Source organism: Typha angustifolia, chromosome 8 (assembly GCF_048772165.1).
Source record: "Typha angustifolia cultivar Huaian chromosome 8, ASM4877216v1, whole genome shotgun sequence".
In the NCBI taxonomy this organism is placed as follows: domain Eukaryota; kingdom Viridiplantae; phylum Streptophyta; class Magnoliopsida; order Poales; family Typhaceae; genus Typha; species Typha angustifolia.
In genome coordinates, this window is record NC_133246.1 from 2,833,976 (window position 1) to 2,852,156 (window position 18,181).

At 37.9% G+C, this 18,181-nt stretch overlaps 4 protein-coding genes and 2 non-coding genes across 7 annotated transcripts; 2 read left to right on the plus strand and 4 right to left on the minus strand.

The window, feature by feature from the left end:
- Positions 1-1,412: 1,412 nt before the first annotated feature.
- Positions 1,413-1,573, minus strand: LOC140766352 (U1 spliceosomal RNA). Its single transcript, XR_012105392.1, has one exon. It is a non-coding gene; the product is annotated as a U1 spliceosomal RNA (small nuclear RNA).
- An 892-nt stretch (positions 1,574-2,465) lies between these two features.
- Positions 2,466-6,351, plus strand: LOC140766202 (polyprenal reductase 1-like). 2 transcript variants are annotated; one of them, XM_073105671.1, is made up of 6 exons: positions 2,466-2,772; positions 3,372-3,727; positions 4,460-4,691; positions 4,827-4,956; positions 5,825-5,896; positions 5,996-6,351. In XM_073105671.1, the coding sequence occupies exons 1-5, from the start codon at positions 2,617-2,619 to the stop codon at positions 5,851-5,853; spliced, it is 903 nt and encodes a 300-aa protein (XP_072961772.1). In that variant the 5' UTR covers positions 2,466-2,616; the 3' UTR covers positions 5,854-5,896; positions 5,996-6,351. The 2 variants fall into 2 exon arrangements, with proteins under 2 accessions (XP_072961772.1, XP_072961771.1); XM_073105670.1 differs by having other exon boundaries at positions 4,827-4,922.
- Positions 6,352-6,536: 185 nt separating this feature from the next.
- On the minus strand, positions 6,537-6,608 carry TRNAM-CAU (transfer RNA methionine (anticodon CAU)). The gene has a single exon. It is a non-coding gene; the product is annotated as a tRNA-Met (tRNA).
- A 21-nt stretch (positions 6,609-6,629) lies between these two features.
- Positions 6,630-7,974, minus strand: LOC140765137 (uncharacterized). The gene is made up of 3 exons (XM_073104073.1): positions 7,783-7,974; positions 7,529-7,604; positions 6,630-7,439 (listed from the first exon to the last, which is right to left on the minus strand). Exons 1-3 carry the CDS (start codon positions 7,786-7,788, stop codon positions 6,874-6,876), a joined length of 648 nt encoding a protein of 215 aa, XP_072960174.1. The 5' UTR covers positions 7,789-7,974; the 3' UTR covers positions 6,630-6,873.
- Positions 7,975-8,819: 845 nt separating this feature from the next.
- On the minus strand, positions 8,820-14,060 carry LOC140766145 (sphingoid long-chain bases kinase 2, mitochondrial). Its single transcript, XM_073105593.1, has 12 exons — positions 13,793-14,060; positions 13,649-13,725; positions 13,275-13,328; positions 13,118-13,177; positions 12,225-12,302; positions 12,062-12,108; positions 11,924-11,964; positions 11,200-11,284; positions 11,000-11,114; positions 10,766-10,888; positions 10,163-10,263; positions 8,820-9,124 (listed from the first exon to the last, which is right to left on the minus strand). Exons 1-12 carry the CDS (start codon positions 13,956-13,958, stop codon positions 8,995-8,997), a joined length of 1,077 nt encoding a protein of 358 aa, XP_072961694.1. The 5' UTR covers positions 13,959-14,060; the 3' UTR covers positions 8,820-8,994.
- A 1,503-nt stretch (positions 14,061-15,563) lies between these two features.
- LOC140765957 (pentatricopeptide repeat-containing protein At5g52850, chloroplastic) lies at positions 15,564-18,137 on the plus strand. The gene has a single exon (XM_073105306.1). The coding sequence runs from the start codon at positions 15,678-15,680 to the stop codon at positions 18,135-18,137; it is 2,460 nt and encodes an 819-aa protein (XP_072961407.1). The 5' UTR covers positions 15,564-15,677.
- The last annotated feature ends 44 nt before the right edge of the window (positions 18,138-18,181 follow it).

Genomic DNA, 18,181 nt, shown 5'->3' on the forward strand with positions numbered 1-18,181 from the left:
TGTGGTCATTTTTATTTGTGTTTAAAATCACCATGCACCAACTTCATTTGTTCAATTTTTTTTATTTTTTTTTCAATTGATGGGGTCAAACAATTGTCTTCGATTTAATATTTTTTTTTTATATTTGAATACTAAGCTGTTCTTCTAAATTAACCGCACCGTTAAAATAGATACTTAAATACTGATAATAATTTAGTGAACAGATTGTTTGCCGCTACAACCATAAGAACTCAGTGCATGATGATAGTTGATGGTGAATTATGAATCCACCATGTGTATATTCAATCCCTGTCATTTACCCATCAATAAATGGACCATTTGTTACATACATAGACATGGGACAAATATTTCCTAACATCAAATAATTTTTCTGTAATTTTCATATCTTTGCTTTCAAACGCATCCGAGCAATTGGTATCCGAATTCATCAAAATAGATTCGTGTCCGATAAAAGTTGAAAGGATAGTAATAGCTAGGCCCAATAGTTGTGTCATTGCTCGATAGCGAGAGCTAAAAACGTGGGAGTTTAAAAAGACGACGTAGAAATGAAGTAGCTTATAATAGAGAACTAGGTAAAATTTTACGGCATTAGATTAAGTATTATTTTATTTTTTTTCTTTTTAAATGTAGCTATAGCTGCGATAATGGAGCGCTTTAGTAACCCCACACCCCACGGCAATGGTTATTCCATGGTAAATTTTTTTTTTCTTTTTCATGCTAATTCATGGCAAGAAGAATCCCGTGCCTGTGTTTTTTTTAATAAAAATATCATATATATTGAGCAATTATAAGTTAAACAAGAAGCATTATAAGGGTTATTAACAAAGAAATTTGTTTTACAAGCTTGCTTGACCATTTATTATTGGATGAGGATTTGGTATAGGAATAATGGGCTTAGGTTTAGAGGTGGCAAATCTTAACCCGACTCGATAATCCGACATAATAATTCAGTTCTTAATCGAATTTGGGTTTAGGCGAATATTAAATTCAGATCATAAACGAATTATTTAAGCAATATCACCAGTGGATTGGGCATAACAAGCCGAGCTTATTAAATATTTTTGCTTACTTTCTTAAGAAAACACTTATATACGCTTTCTTTAGTCGACAAATTATTGGAGTGGAACTAAATAACAATAGCAAAGACTTAAAAGGATTGGACGCGTGTCAGGCAGCCGACAAGTGCAACGGACTAGATAGGGCTGGCAAAATCTTAGCCCGTCAGCAATCCTATTTGCTTCTCTAAGTATATAAACAAATTTGAGGGCCTTGCTTGCTCAGTAGATCACTCCTTACATAGTAGCTGTGTCACACCAAAGCATAGATCTTATTACATTCCGTTGAGAACTAATTAAATAACCACTTTTCTTAATATAGATAATTATATTAAACATTTAAAATTTCCGAGCTGGCAGGGGCCGCGCGTGCGCGTACCCCCTCTGGCACAAATTATGACGTCCACTCTCCCACTTGGGGAGATGGTAAGCCAGCGCTCCTCCCACGTGCAATGGAGGCCACTGGCCTAGGCCATGAGCCTTCTTGATCGCCCATTTGACCCCGTCCAGGTAAGTATGATTCACTGCTCACCCCACGTCTCCTTTTATCGCCCCCTCGTTCTCGTCCTGCTCCCCGAGCACCCGATGTGGGACTAATCTACACGTCATGTGACGTCGATGGCACACTTTTAACTAGTTGAATGAAAGCTGATCCGAAACACCTTTTTAAGTCTCAAGGGCAGTCATGCATGATACTTAGGATACCACTGTAACACTATACATTTAATTGACTCCTGAGTTACTGAGTTTAGAAGCATTGAATTCGACGACTGAGACAGAGAAGCTTAACGTCAATTTTTTTCAGAACTTGACAAGTACCAAGGATAATTCACGGAGCACATTGAACTCAAGCTTCAAGGTTTGACAATTGTTGTAAACTATCTATAATCCTACACATGGAGATTTGAGAATATTGTAATTCAAATGCCTGTAAGGATTTGGAATTACTTATGATTGTAGTAGTAGTAGTAGTTTATTTATCTAGGATCACATACAGATGAAGCTTCTTAATTCTTATCTTCTATTCTTGATTAATTGTATTTTACTATGTTTGATTTAACTTAATTTAAAAAAACTCATATACACTTTTAACAAATATAATCTTAACTAAAGTATAATAATTATTTTCTTCATCGTATTTGACCACATTAGTGGTTGAATTTAGAAATCTTCATTGAAGACAATTGCTAAATATTATGTACAAATTCAAATATTAAAACGGATATGAAATCTAAGCCCATGTTTCACAAAATTCGGATTCCGGGATCTGATCGGATCGGATATTACCGAACCCGTTTTCATAGCTAAACGGACCTGATCCGATATTATTTAATCCGCATCCGATTCATCCGTGATTGTGAGTTGCGACGATGCTGTCTCGAAAGTCGAAACCACCCCACCCCACCCCGCCCACGCATGGAATCGCTTTGCTTTCACGCCCCCAAACTCGCCTGCGTGATTCCTTTCCCCGCCGCCGTTAAATCTCCTCTCTAATGGCGCGCCCTCCTCTTCAGTAGCCTCCTCCGAGCCCTAGGCTTACCTTATTCTATCTCGGTTCACGATGGAGTTGAGCTTCACAGCTCTGCTGCGCCTTTCGTGGGTCGCGGCGACATTGCCCATTTTAATCGCCTCTTTTCCGCTGCCGTTTACCGGATTCTTGCATCGGATTATCCTCGGACTCGCCTCCAGGGGAAAGATCATGAAGCCTTCTTCCACTGTGAGTTTTAGTTGAGTAATTATCTTTCTTCGATGCGATTTTGGTCTTTCTTGTGACCTGTTCTCATTACTAAAGCTATCAATGATTCAATACTTTCGAATTTGATCCATCTGGAATCAGCGAGTATATTCATTGTTCGAGCCTATAAGATGCGCTTGTTGAGAGCACACAACAGGTATAATGGATGGTTAATATTTCGGGTTATAACCTTACTATATTGATCATACTCAGGGCATGAAAGAAACTAGAAAATTAACTCGTGCAATTGGTCATCGTTGTTGTTATTGTTATTATTGGTATTTATCATTCTTGTTGTTTAATTTCCTGCAGATACGTGAATTTTGGAGCAAGAACCATTATTTCTTAGATTTTTAATTTGATAACTTTCTTGAGTTGTTAATAATCTTTGCGGCATCCAACTATCTTTCTGACTTGGAACTATTCATTGTCTTGCCCTGCTTTGCTGTTTTGGCAATAAGTTCTTATTATCTTTGGACGTACCAAGGGAGTTCTGCATGTGCATGTCAGGCGTGGTGCCTCTATCCTCTTTGAAACACATTTATTTTGTAGTATTTACAACAAGTTCTTACATACTGCAGAAATTCACCGTGCCGCAGAGATACTTCTTGCATTTTTATGTGGTGGCTACAGTGTTGACAACAAGTTTGGTTATTCCCATATGGCTTTATGCATATGCAAAGATGAGACCATTATCCTTTGAATCATTACACTATTCTACAATAGCTGGCTACTTGACTGGAGGAGGTTCATATCTATTCTCCATTCAGAAAGCTCAATCACCTACTATGGAGCATATGTATCGTGTCTGGCGGACTGTGTTTGTTCTCTTGTTGATGGAAATTCAGGTCTTGAGACGCTTACACGAGACATTAAATGTGTTCCATTATAGCCCTTCAGCTCGAATGCACATTTTGGGTTATCTAACTGGTTTGTTGTACGTTCCTAGAAAGTTTATCCTTTTTTTTAAAAACTTCCTCTTCAATTTTGAATGAAACAAAGTAGAGGATAGACAGACAAAAATTTTGCTTTTTTATTACAATATTTTCTATCCAGATATAAAGGCTGTTCATATTTAATGCATAACTTTCTTTATGTTCTTCATGCCATATATTGCTCGTTTATGATTCTCGGTCAGCACACATTAGCGTTGATGCTTAAATAAGAGGTTTGATCTTTTATCTTTGTTCTAGACAATTTCTATGTAGGGGCAATAGTTGCAGGATTGCTCCTAGGGTGCATGAGACAAATTGCACACAATAATGTAGATAAACTTTGCCAGATATTTAGCCTCGTGCATTTTAGCTAGATGTACTCTCTTTCTTGATTATGATTTAGACAAAGCATCACCAATTTCTAGGTAGTTGTTGTTGGTCTAACAGTAGATCTTAAATGTTCTGTACAGTCTTCTCAGCTATATCTACTGTTTCTGACATTAAGGCTTAGATTGTGCTGGAGATTTAGCATGATAAATCAGTTAAACTGTTATTTGATTTTACATCTGATGTTGTTTTGACTGTTTTATCTTGTTATACTTACTGAACTACTATTCCACTCATGAATAATGGAAGTTAGTTTTAGCGTATCGATTTAGGTTTGGTAATGTTTATTACTTTATTTGGTGACTTTCTTTCAAGTCTTCTGACATACTTTATATCTTTTGTGCTAGCTTTTATATTGGTGCACCTCTATCTCTTAGTAGCAGTTGTATTGTAGAGGCAACTAGTTATGCTGGTGGTAAAATAGCTGAATTCATAGTGAAAGGTCGAGCTAGAATGCATATTGAGGTTGATTGGTGGGCATTGGTGAAGCCTCTTTTGTGTTTAGGATGGTGCCAGTGGGTTGGTGCAGCTGTTTTTATTTGGGGTTGGCTACATCAGCTGAATTGCCATAAAATTCTTGTAAGTTGTACTTTTTTGGTAGTACATTGCTCACATAGATGTCCTCTGAAGTTTCCAACATGTTTGGCATTTGCCACTTCTAATATGCAACTTTCAAATATCACATAAGACTTAATTGAGTGCCTTCTTTTGCAGGGCTCTCTGCGTGAAGGAAAAAGAAATGATGAATATGTGATTCCTCATGGTGACTGGTTCAACTATGTCTCTTCCCCACATTACCTTGCTGAAATAGTAAATCTCATGCCTTTTATTTTTCAATTTATAGGTGAAAATTTAAAACTTGATAAGTTTCAAATATAATCTTTCTGCTTTAAAATTAGAAAAACCAGTTCCTCATGGTGACTGGTTCAACTATGTCTCTTGCCCACATTACCTTGCCGAAATAGTATATCTAATGGTCTTTTATTTTGAATTCATTGGAGAAAATTTAAACTGATAAGTTTCTAATATAAACCTGTCTGCTTTAAATTTAGGAAGCCCAGTTTCTTTGTAATTATTTACTTATGTAGAAAATGGTTTGTCACCCTATCTTTTTTACAGATACAATTTTTGAAGTGTGATCTTTAATAGGCAAGTGTTTACCTCAATTTTATGTACATACTACATACCAACATAAGATTCCTCAAATAAGAGCATTCTTTTGTCTTTCTGTAAAATAGATTAATTGAGAAAACCTTTTTCTTTCTCGGTAGGAACCAAAGATTCAGATTTTCTCCAGTTTATTCTTTATTAAGTGATTCAGATTTCTGCGGTCAACGCTTCTCACATACTTGAGACAGAACCTCTCTTCTGATTGACCAATTATTCCATTGAAAACTTGAAATAAGGAGTAATGCTGTTGTACTAGGGAACTTCAGTGAAATGTCAGTCATAGGCATAGCCTTGTTTTACTACAATATTAAGGGGTGGCACCTGGTTTGATTCTTGCTGGATCTGATAAAGATCTGATTACTGATCAGGTAATATTATCAAGGTCAGATCCAGCCATGTAATATGTGATTCTTGGTATCAGGACACCATGTAAGATTGGTTGTTGTTTTATCTAGGTTTAGCATAGTATTGCATATCTATCTGTTAATTCTGATGCATGTACGTTAGTTCACTGTCATGAACTCATCATTCTCGATGTGCAGGTTATATATGCGGGCATTTTGGTGGCTAGCGGTGGATCAGACATTACAGTGTGGCTTCTTTTCATCTTTGTGGTAATGCCTTACCCTGTATGAAAATAAGAATGATCATCTCACTAGAGAATAATCTTCTACAGTGTGAAAAAACTTTTCCGTGACCTCCTTTTGCTACAGGTAGCCAACCTGATTTTTGCCGCAGCTGAAAGTCACAGATGGTATAAGCAAAAGTTTGAAAACTATCCGCCCTCTTGTTGTGCTATAATTCCATTCATATATTAGCGTTGCAGTCAGAAAAGAGGAAAAAAAATTTGCTGGCAACTACAATGGGCTATTTTTAGACCAAACCAAGCACCATTTTTGATGTGCTTGGACATTGTACTCACTACTCAGTATATATATATATATATATATATATATAGCCTCCAAACACTAAAGCAATGTGTTGTATATTATTTGTCTTAAATGATTAGGATTTGACACAGAACAAGGGATGAATTTATTAAATGTTGCTCTTCCATAAGAAGCTCCAACTGAGACGTGTCTCTTTTGTTTAAGAAATGGCTGAGCACCCTTGTCATCATATATTTTTTCTGTGATATTTGTTGATCAGTCTGCATCTAATACAGGGGAACTAAAATTGTCCTTTAAATTGCTGGAATATATAATCATATTGTTTTTTTTTTAAAATATATATTTGCAGAAGCCGCTCTAAATTTATCAGAGCCAGGTTTCGATCCTGGGACCTGTGGGTTATGGGCCCACCACGCTTCCGCTGCGCCACTCTGATTTGTAAGAAGGAATTAGAATGTGAACAAATAAACAAGTTATTTATTTAGATAAGTCAATTGGAAAACGTAGATTACAACTACCCTTTCCATCCCAATGCATAATGCGATGCGTAGAAAGAAAACAAAGCAACAGCTACCTATACATATTCACCTCCCCAGCTCTACAGCATTTGCTTCAATACTGAAGCAAAAAAAAGGGCTTCTTTCTTATTTAGCTCTCTCTGAGATAAATAAAAAAGGTTCTACCTCCCTCTATTAGGTTTTTCACAAGATGGCACAAGAATTTGGATTCTCTTCCACACTCCGAGTAGAGTAATAATAGTTGGTATATTGGGGTTGGGTAGTATAGTGTGGTTGCGGAGTATAGTGGGGTTGGGTAGTATAGTAGGGTTGGGCAGTATAGTGGGGTTGGGCAGTATAGTAGGGGTAGTAACCCCTGTATGCATTGACAAACTCGTTTATAGTAGGCTCTTTCTTCTTCTCAGCTTCCTCTTTCTTGGGCTCCTCCTCCTTCTTGGCTTCTTCCTTCTTGGGTTCCTCCTCCTTCTTGGGTTCCTCCTTCTTCGGCTCCTCCTCCTTCTTGGGTTCCTCCTTCTTGGGCTCTTCCTGCTTCTTGGGGTCCTCCTCCTTCTTGGGTTCCTCCTTCTTGGGCTCCTCCTTCTTGGGCTCTTCCTTCTTCTCCTCCGGCTTCTCTGGCTCCTTTGCAGGCCCAACAGACACCATGTCTGCAGACCAAAATTTCCTCAGTTTGCTCACAATGTCCACTGGATCCACTGCTCCAATCACGGTCATCTTCATCTCCTTCATGTCCATGGCGATGGAGTCGATCCCTGTGGAATCAATCACAAGTGATCATCACCTTTGACGTCTGTGTCATTGTTAACTAAAGGAAGAAGATAGCAAAGAGAGTGAATAGTACCACGAAGAGTGGACACAGCCTTCATTGCCTTCCTCTTGTCTTTGTTGTCATGCAAATCTAACTTCACAATAATTTTCTAAAGCAAACTAAATAGATCAGAACCAAGTTTTACAATAGAAACTATGGCGTACATTAACCAAAAACCCAGCAAAGGATCATTCTTCAGATGGCCCAAAAAGTATAAAAGTAAAAAGCCTAGTAACCAATGCGTAATAAAGAACAAACTAAGCCATTAGCATCATATCATATCTCACCTTCATATCTCCCTCCAAGGTACCAGAACAGAGCACAAGTTGAAGAGAGAGAGAGAGGGGGGGGGGGGAGAGGAGGAAGAAGAAGTGGTAGCTAGGGAAGTCGGAAGTGGGTGCAGAGTCTGAAGGGAAAAAAAAAAAGGAAAGGTGGAGAGAGGTAGGCGAATGCTGAAGCGGATCCGAGTAAGCGAGTGGGTCCGCCACGGAGGGAAAAGAATGATAAGAGATAGAGAGACGTTAGTGGTACTGGTGGTATATGTGAGAGAGGAAAAAGGAAAAGTTGTAAGTGGGGTTACGCCATCAATCAACATCGCATCTACTCATCCCTTGAAACTTTCTCCAGCTTACAAAATACAAACCGACCTTCTCTTCTTAGGGTCTGCCTGCCTCGCTGCCTATCTTGTTATCTTTCACGCCAAGTTACGTAATCAACCCTCGAACGATGAATGTTTCATGTGATTCAGAATTATATACAACGCTCTCAAACAAAAGAAAAGCATATAATTATACGAGATCGGTTTCTGACTCTCAGAATCTCAAAATAAACTCACAAATTGGTGCATATAAATGCCAATTAATGATCATTATTGCTCAACCTGCAGAATATTAACGGTGTCCAGAGAATCATTAGTCACCATCCACTTGTTCCTGCAGTAACTAAACAATATATTAACTCCTTTTAGTATATTAACTCATTATTCTCGCTCCTTTTAAAAAATAATTTATTAATAATAAGATATAATTATTTTACCTTAGATTAGACGAGGCCTAATTATTACTACTACTTTATATCCAATCATAAATATTTGATCATTTGCCTTCAAATATCACTAATTTTCAATACAAATTTATTATTTTTTATTATTTTAATATCAAATTTATAACACATCAAATATAATTATTACTTTTTATGTTAGTATTCAACTAAATAGTTGAATAGTTTATACTTAGTTTAGCTCTCTTTTTCTGATATTAATAATTAAAATATTTTTTATAGAATTGATTTTATTTCACAAGTGAGCGAGACCTCAGGCATTCTCAATATGAAAATATCATCAGATTTATGATGGATATAGTGTAGACTAAATTGAACTTATAACAACAACATGAGCCATTTGGGGCAATCATATGAAAGCCAAAGCTTCATGAGCAGAATTGTGAGCTGACAAATTTATTTAGTTCTGGGTAAGAAAAAAAAACAAAAGAGTTACTGCGTTAGTTGAAAAGGTTGATGGCAGCTGGTAGAATTGAACATTTTGTAGGAAGAAATCCTAAATGCTCCCCGTCTGACTGCACATAGACGTCGCCTTTACATACGTCCTCTACTACTTCAATTGACTTGACACTGCACCAGAAAGAAGATCCACTTTAGACAGAGAATCAAACTGGGCTCCAAACAATAGGAAAAATGGATGGATGGAGTAATACGAAGACAACAGATGAGTGCAGTCGAACAGAAAGAAATAGCAAAGGTATTGTTAGACATTTTTCAATGTTCTTCTGCAAATGGAAAAGCAAAGGGATTAAAATTTGCAATTCCAAAAAAGCGGTAATTTTGCTAGCAACATTTAACATTGAACCTTTTTCATTTCACCCTCTCTTCACCATGTTAAATCATTTCTCATAAAAAGCCGTATATATAATGGAATTTGGTCAATACAGAAAATTTAAACAGTTTTCCAGCTTTAGAACTCAATTCAAAGGATATTCATTCTTCTGTACTTCTGAATCATAGAAGATGTTTATGCCTATTGTTGCACAATGTTTTTGAATTCTCCGACACTTCATCCTTATTGATGCTTCTATAAAGAATTTCTTCCAGTGAAATTAGCTCCGGTAATGTTCTGCAATACTTAATCTCCTCAGACAATTTCTGTTACATTTATCACAAATATTTTTGCCACTTCTTTTTTTTCCTATAGCTTCAATTTAAGCAACATTCAAGTGTTCACTTAGATTCCTAAAATCCAAATAAGAATCACAACCACCAGAGGAAAATCTTTCATGTAGTCCAAGTTCCAATTAATCAACTGTCAGAGTTCAGATTATATACCATACTGAGGGATTCAGGGGACATCTTACCAACAGTTTTGGCAGCATTTCAATAGTGAGGGATTCAGATTATATACCATAGTGAGGCATTTCAATTTTGGCAGCATTGAGCAAAAGAAAGAACAAAGTAAAAAAGAAGAATCTCATGCATGGTCTAGGCCATATGATATTTCCAAGAAAATCATCTTGAAAATATGTATCAAGTACACAAAGATACAAACATGACCAGAACTTGTAATCTGTGATAAATGGCACATAACTAGCTTAAAAAATTGAGTTTAAAGTAGCTAAAATTTGTTAATTCTTTAAACTTATGACATCAAGAAATTACCTTCTAGAAAATACACCTTTCTCTGATAGATGAGTTCCCTTGTAAAGCTTATGTAGCTTAAGAAGGAAGTCGTACCACTTGAAATCTTGAAGAATCACCACCTAATACATTCAATACAAAGTTAATTAAGATAATATATAGGGTTAAATACATTGTACCCTTTGTACATATGCCAAAAAATATTTTACCCTCTCGTACATTTTTTTATAAAAACCCAGCCCATATACTTTGAATTAAATGAGACTGTTAAATTTCTCATCCAACTTAACATAACCCACCCAAATTACCAAAATGCCTCTTTATATTTGGTATTTGGTAGACAATAGGTAATTTGGTTATTTTGATAATTTTATTATATTTGCTATAATTAAAAATAATAATATTTTAGTAATTTTGACGGATTCTATTAAGTTGGACAAGAAATCTAATGGACTTACTTTAGTCAGAAACACGAGAACTGATTTGGTACCAAAATTATACAGGAGGATAAAGTTATTTTTGGCATAAGAACAAAACGGTAAGATATATTTAGCCCCAAAATTTAACTAAAATAAAACTGATTCCAGACCAAGTCATTAAGCAAACATGGCAAAATTGAGGCACCTCTAGGTTTCCACTAAAAGGATCGGCAGTTGGAGTTATCTTCATACCACCACCAAAGAACTTGGCATTTCCTATGCATAGAGCAGTGACATTATGAACCACTTCCCAATCTCCTTCATCGACCTGTAGAATGCACACATAGGTCTCTGAATATGATAAGCCATATAGCAGAAGATAGCAAGTCAACATGAACGAATACATATTTCCACAAATTGAACTGCTGATGAGCATTACCTTGATTTTGAGATCCCTGTTACTGTGGCCAATAAAGGCTCTCAAAGCTCCAATAACATAACATAAGTTTCCAAATTGCTTATACTTGGAAGCAAAGTAACCGGCCTTTGCACTCCTGTGCGGTTCTCCGAATAGTTAAATTCATAATTAGCAACCTAATTTGCTCAACTTTAAGCTATGATATAGCTCTATGTTCTTACAAATGAATATCAGCAACATTAACAAAGAAATGTTGTTGTCCACTGGATCCAGCAATAACACCCACATCTATCTTTGATTTACATCCTGCAAAAAGGTCCTGCTCATAAGTACAAGATGGGAATAAAGAATTTGGCTACTAACAGTCATACAATCTAATTGGCCTTTAAAATATCTGACTATCAAGAATGTTGTTTGTATCAGATGAATATTCAAAGCAATTAGCATACTCGTAAATTGCATTATTCCATGCCCTTTCTCAACCAATTCTATGCAAGTCAATTTTCTTTTTTACACATGTAGATGGTGCATTATATGGTTTTCGTTGGGCTACATGTATGAACCATCTTGCTTCTTCTCAGTTGGCTCTACCTCCAACCTTTGTGGAAACTAATCTCTCATTTCATCCCCTCTTAGGAAAAAAGAAAATTTATCTCAGCAACGTTATATCGGTTACATCAAATTTTCTGAAACACATACAAACTTTATCTTCTCATGCCACCACTAGTCCACAAATAAGATATTTTAACCCAGAAGCGAGAAAAGTATGTATTTCTACATAGTTTACAAATTTTAGTCTAACTGTCTAACTGATGTTTATTAATCAGTAACACCATCAATTGTCAAGGTTTATATTCACCAGTTGCATGTAAAGAATAACTATGTGAGTAAGAAAACAATCTATATAAACTGAATATTATATAGTTGTACATCAAATGAAGAAACCTCTCACAATCCTGTCGATTGCCTCATATGGATCATTTTTCCTGATGCATGAACCATGTAAATTTGTCATTTAATTGATAATGGAACCAGTAAGTACCAAAAGACCACCATGAACAGAATTGATAAGGACAAACTAACCATCCAAATGTTCTAGCAAAATCTGAACCAGTTCCAAGTGGAATGAGCTGAGAAAGCATAATCTTAGGTCAGAAGAAAAGATCCGTACATCACAATTCACAAAACATGAAAGAAAATCAGTCTGACAAGTTAGTGAATGGAAAAAAATAATGTTATTACTCACACCAAGTGCAGTTGAAGGTTCAGGCCCTCGATCGAGAGGAAGGATAGGACTTCCTTCCCAGAAGAAGCCATTCACCACCTGCCAATGACACCTCAATGTAAGGAAAGCATCTAGAAATTTCTTCATTGTTTTACTAAATAAATTCAAGATGAACGAACAAAGAGAACTCATTAAGGTGCAGGTGTAAGAGTACAGCAATGGTATCAGGCAGTGTTAACCAATCTCACCACCGAACTAAGGGCCAAAGAAATCACCTTATTATAGAGGAAAAATTAACAAAGTTTGTTATTTTGTGGAGATAATTTTGAAGAAAAGGTCAAAACTGACCCTGTTTCATTTGAAACATAAAGAAGATGGTTCTAAACAAGTTAGCACCAAAAGGAAAGTTTTCTGTCACTACGCCCTGCTTAAGGAAACCCAGAAAACACAAGGAAAGCTCCCATCCTCTATCAAGCTTCCACAACACATCATTCACACAGACAAATAACATATCATACCTAACACCAGTATATCATGGAGATATGTTTACCAGTTATTTGACATCTACTATTTCAAAAGCATGGATATGAATCATATGATCAAATAATATAACAATAGCAAAGGATTTCCCCTGTTTGATGCTATATTTCCTCTAGATGACCTGGCATACAGAACTCCCAATGCCAGTCATTTAGCTACATCTTGTAACCAATCACAAGTTCACAACAATATAATGGTTAGCCTGCAGAATTACATGCAAAACGATACGATGGATAATATAGTTGTCCTGCAGCATTTTCCAAATATAGTTTGTTTTACAGATCAAAATCTGTAACGCTACAGTTTTTAGATATAGTTTCTCCACATGTAAGGATTTAAAGAGTGATAAAATATGTCCGAGGAGATATCTAAACCTCATGAAATGTTCCATCACCACCAACAGCTATCACAGCATCTGCTCCTTCCCTTATTGCCTGCAGCACCAACTTGCGAGTTATTTTCACAAATCTCTTGAGTATAGCACGCACCTTCAAAATAACTATATATACTTTAAGGAAGTTAGTTTATCACCTCCCTTGTTATGTCAACAGCATGGGAAGGACCTGAAGTTATAGACTCGCATACCTGGTCATGGTACAAATATACACAACCAAAAACATCACAAACGTGTATGATGCATATAAACAAGAGAAATCTACTGAATTTATATATTAGTATTTCAATGTTAGGTCTAATTCTATTTAAGGTTAGGAATAACTATAAATCCTCAAAAAGAACAAAATTAGAGCCTGCTATAAAGATGCCTTTAAGAATCCACAAATCCTAAAGCTCTATATTGCTTCAGAGGACAACTCCCGTCTAGTTCCCAAAAATAACCGATTCATAAGAACGAATAGCAACAACCGAGAAATTAGTAAGTAGAGGTAATAAAGAAAAGGGGCTACGTTGTAATGGCCGGCAAGGCGAGTCTTAACATAAGGCAGAAGCTTCTTCCACTCCTTCCCCGTCCGGCCATTAGCACCTACAAGATCCACCAAAGGATTGAGACAACGACATGCGGCAGTAGAAAGAGATAGATAGATAGATACCCTTGGGATTGACGACGAAGACGCAATCCCTCCTACGGCGAGAGGCACCCGCGCCGCCATTGTTGGCGGCAGCGAGGTCGGAGGAGAGATCAAGAGAGCTCGACTGCTCCATCCTCAGCGAGAGCGAGGGTTTCGGGATCACCGCCGCCGCAATCCCGCACGCCATTCCTTAAAAGTATCTCCGGTTTCGCCCTTCCCAATGAGATAGAATTGAATTGAATTGAAAGCAGTGAGACGATCCAAACCACGGCGTTACCCAGGACCAGTAGCTGGCGCTTGCAGGGATTAATAAATGCTTGGAGATTGGAGCGCTCAGGGGGCAATATGGTAAATTCCTTCTTTCAGTCACCATTGCCCATTGCCGGTTACTATCAAGATAAGCGATTTTGAAAATTAGCGATAACTTACTCATCCACCGGTCTTCCTCAGTGTCTACCCACTCTCATGTCATCCATTTTAATTTTAAATAATTATTATAAAAAAAATTATTTAATAGTTTAATAGTTTAGTAGCTTAACTCAACAATTTAACTTAGTTTAGATTAATATTTTATCTAACTCATATTTAATCTTCCGACTCTTAAGCTTAGAATTAAGTTATAACCGGTCCGGGGGGAGTTGGACATTACTTTCATTATGCGTACTTACAAAGAACAAAACAAACGATGCTTAGCATCTCACACTTTCAGATAGTGGCAAAATTATTAGTGACAAATAATGTCTGCGTCCTCTTTCTTTCTATAGATAATGGATAGATAGCTAGATTGGTTCTCACTTAATACAATGAATTGGATATAGAAATATATTAGTATTCGATAAGTAAATCCACAAGAACAATGGTACTATTTAAGATAAAGAGATAGTTATACTTATAATTTTTCAACTAGAGGTCTACTTGGATATGGATTATTTGTTGGAAAATTTGATATGAATTGAGTTGGCTCGGCTTAGTTATAAAATTTTAATTTTTTTCATTAGATGGGTTGAATTCATGATGGTAAGATCTATCCATATAAGATCAAATTTTAATTTTCTAATTCATAGAAGTGCGGATGAATATGATATAATATACAATAGTTTAAAATTAGTTTATACTATTATCTTATCTTGATACAGACGATCATAGTCACACTAATCAGAAAATGAGAAATTAAAGGAGGTTTTTTATGGATCCTCTAATCAATATGCAACACATTCAAACATATTTCTTTTATATCTAGTATCACATTAAAAATATTAAGTGCTAAGAAAGTATAAATAAGTGACACTTATGCAACTCTTAGATTCTTTTATATATAAATACTTAAGCATTATGTGACCAAAATTCAAATCCAAATGTTTGACAAAGTTAAATGGATATAAATTCAACTCTTGAATATATTGGGTCGAATTTATTTTATAAATCTACTAATATAATGGATACCGAACCCTTTATTCTAACTTAGAAAGACGATTTTATTTTAAAATTACAACCGGATAAAAAATATTATAACTCTCGTCTAAACTATAGATAAAAAAATAAGTATACTATTATTCATAAATTACGTTAATTTTCAATTCAACGGACCTTATATTTGTCTATTAAAAATATAACGGCATCGATTTTAGGTCTCGACTATTTTACCCATAATTTCAGAGAAAAGAAAAGAAAGAAATTAGAAGTATTATATATAGCTATAAAAAATAAATTAAAGAAATTATTTCCTTCTCTATCAAAAAGAGCTTTATTTTTTTTTTCGTTTATTTCTTTGAAAGAGGAGAGAGAGTCTCTCGGCGTAGCAATGAAGAGAAGTGTTTTCAGTTCAAAAGGAGATCTTTTTCTTCTTAATGATCGAATGTTTGATAGAGAAAATACAGTAGTTTCTTTCGGTTAAAGAAAAACTAGCATGAGCAGCAGTTGTTGGAGAAAGATCTCCATTACAAGCTCCTCTACTCCCTTTACGCTCTCACCCTCTCGTCTCCGACCTCTCTTCAACTCTCTTCTCCGTGCCTCCCACCTCAAGAACCAAAGCGTCTCTTTGGCAAATACAGAGCAAGGGTCGAAGCCAACGTCGGCATTCATCTCCAGGGAGGCAATCCTTAATCTGCTCTCCTTCTCCAACTCCAGATCTTTAAGTCATGGCGTTTCCGTCCACAGCCCCATCACGAAGCTCGGCCTTCACGGAGACTTGTTTCTCTGCAACCAATTGCTCTCTCTTTACGACAAATGTTACGGACTCGACTATGTTCGCAAGATGTTCGACGAAATGCCCCACCGAGACGTTGTATCTTGGACTGGCGTCATATCCGCTCACGCTCGAAGTGGGTTCAGTGAGATAGCGTTGGACTTTTTCTGCGGGATGCTCGTGACCGAGTCTTGTGTGACTCCTAACGAGTTCACGTGCTCGACCGTCCTCCGCTGCTGCACCACTGCTGCTGGGCATTGGTTTGATTTGGGAAGCCAAATTCACGCACAAATTTGGCGGCGTGGGTTCGGGTCGAACACTGTCATTGGGGGTGCTCTGCTGGATTTCTACTCAAAGTGTTGTTTGTTCAATGAGGCAGGTAAGATTTTTGCTGCAATGGATCACAGAGATGCCATCTCATGGACCACTATGATATCGGCTCTTGTGGAAGCGGAGGATTATAGTGGAGCTATGGAGCTTTATGCTTCTATGATTAGTAGCGGCACTCCTCCCACGGAATTCACCTTTACCAAGCTTTTGGCTGCATGTGGCACTCTTGGTTGCCATCGACGAGGTGCGATTGTTCATGCCCACCTGATCCTTTGGGGGATGAAGCTTAATCTAGTCTTGAAAACAGCGCTTGTAGATATGTACTCCAAATGCCTTCAGATGAGCAATGCCCTCAGAGCGTTTCGCCTGACTCCCGAATCAGACGTGATGCTGTGGACAACAATGGTCACTGGGTATTCTAACGTTGGAGATTTTGATGAGGCCATCACCATGTTCTCTGAGATGGAGGGAGCCGGGGTGCCACCTAATTCGTTTACATATGCGGGAGTCCTTAGTGCCTGCTCTTCTGTTTCAGCACTAGGAGCAGGATCGCAGATCCACTGTCAGATGGTCAAGGTTGGCCTGGAGCATCATGCTTCTGTGGGCAATGCGCTGGTGGACCTGTACAGCAAATGTTCACCAGATGTGAAGGATTCTGCTTATGCCTTCCAAGCCATTGTCTCCCCAAATGTTGTCTCTTGGACTGCTTTGATTGCAGGACTTGCTCGGCATGGCCGAGACTTGGAGGCATTTATTGCATTAACAGAGATGCGGGCCAGCGGAGTGCAGCCCAACTCCTTCACCCTGTCCACTGTTCTCAAAGGGTGCAGCTCTCTAGGAGCATTGACTCACGCGAGGAAAATCCATGCCTATGTAATGAAGACAAAGTCAGATTCTTTGGATGCTGCTGTTGGGAATTCATTGGTCGATGTCTATGCTAGGTTCACGAGGATGGAAGATGCATGGACTGTGGCAAGCACAATGATCCTCCATAGAGATGTTGTTACGTACACAAGCATGGCAAAGGGGCTAAATCAGATTGGCCACCAGCAGAGGTCACTTGAAATGATGACTCACATGCTCAGAGAAGGGGTGGCTATGGATGGTTTCAGTCTTGCTTGCTTCCTTTCTTCTGCTGCAGGGTTATCATCTACAGAGTCTGGGAAGCAGTTGCACTGTTATTCGTTGAAGTCCGGGTTGAATAACAAGGTCTCAGTCTCTAATAGTCTTGTCGACATGTACAGCAAATGTGGGTGCATCAGAGAAGCTAGAAGTATCTTTCTGGCTATTCAGGAGCCCAATGTGGTGTCATGGAATGGTTTGATATCGGGGCTAGCATCCAATGGGCTTATACCAGAAGCCCTGTCCACTTTTGAGGACATGAGGTTGGCGAGAGCTCAACCAGATGGCATCACCTTCTTGGTGGTGCTGTACGCGTGCAGCCATGGCGGCTTAGTCGATGTGGGCATCGAGCATTTCAATAAGATGAGAGACTTGTACAGTGTGTCCCCAGAACGAGATCACTATGCATGCTTGGTAGATATGCTGAGCCGAGCAGGACGGCTTGAGGAGGCAGCATGTGCCATAGAGACCATGCCGTTCCAGCCGGATGCGTCTATGTACAAGACCCTGTTGGCTTCCTGCAAGCTCTATGGGAACTTGGTTCTTGGAGAGTCCATAGCAAGGAGTGCCTTGGAGTTGGACCCATATGATACAGCGATTTACATGCTGCTTGCAGGCATCTATGATAATGCAGGGAAGCTGGAATGGGGTGAGCAGACACGCAGGATGATGAGAGAGAGGACACTGAGGAAGTGTCCAGGCCAAAGTTGGATTCAGATGACCAACTAAGCGAACCCCCCTCAAATAGGTACCTGAAGGCACTTGGGGGAAGA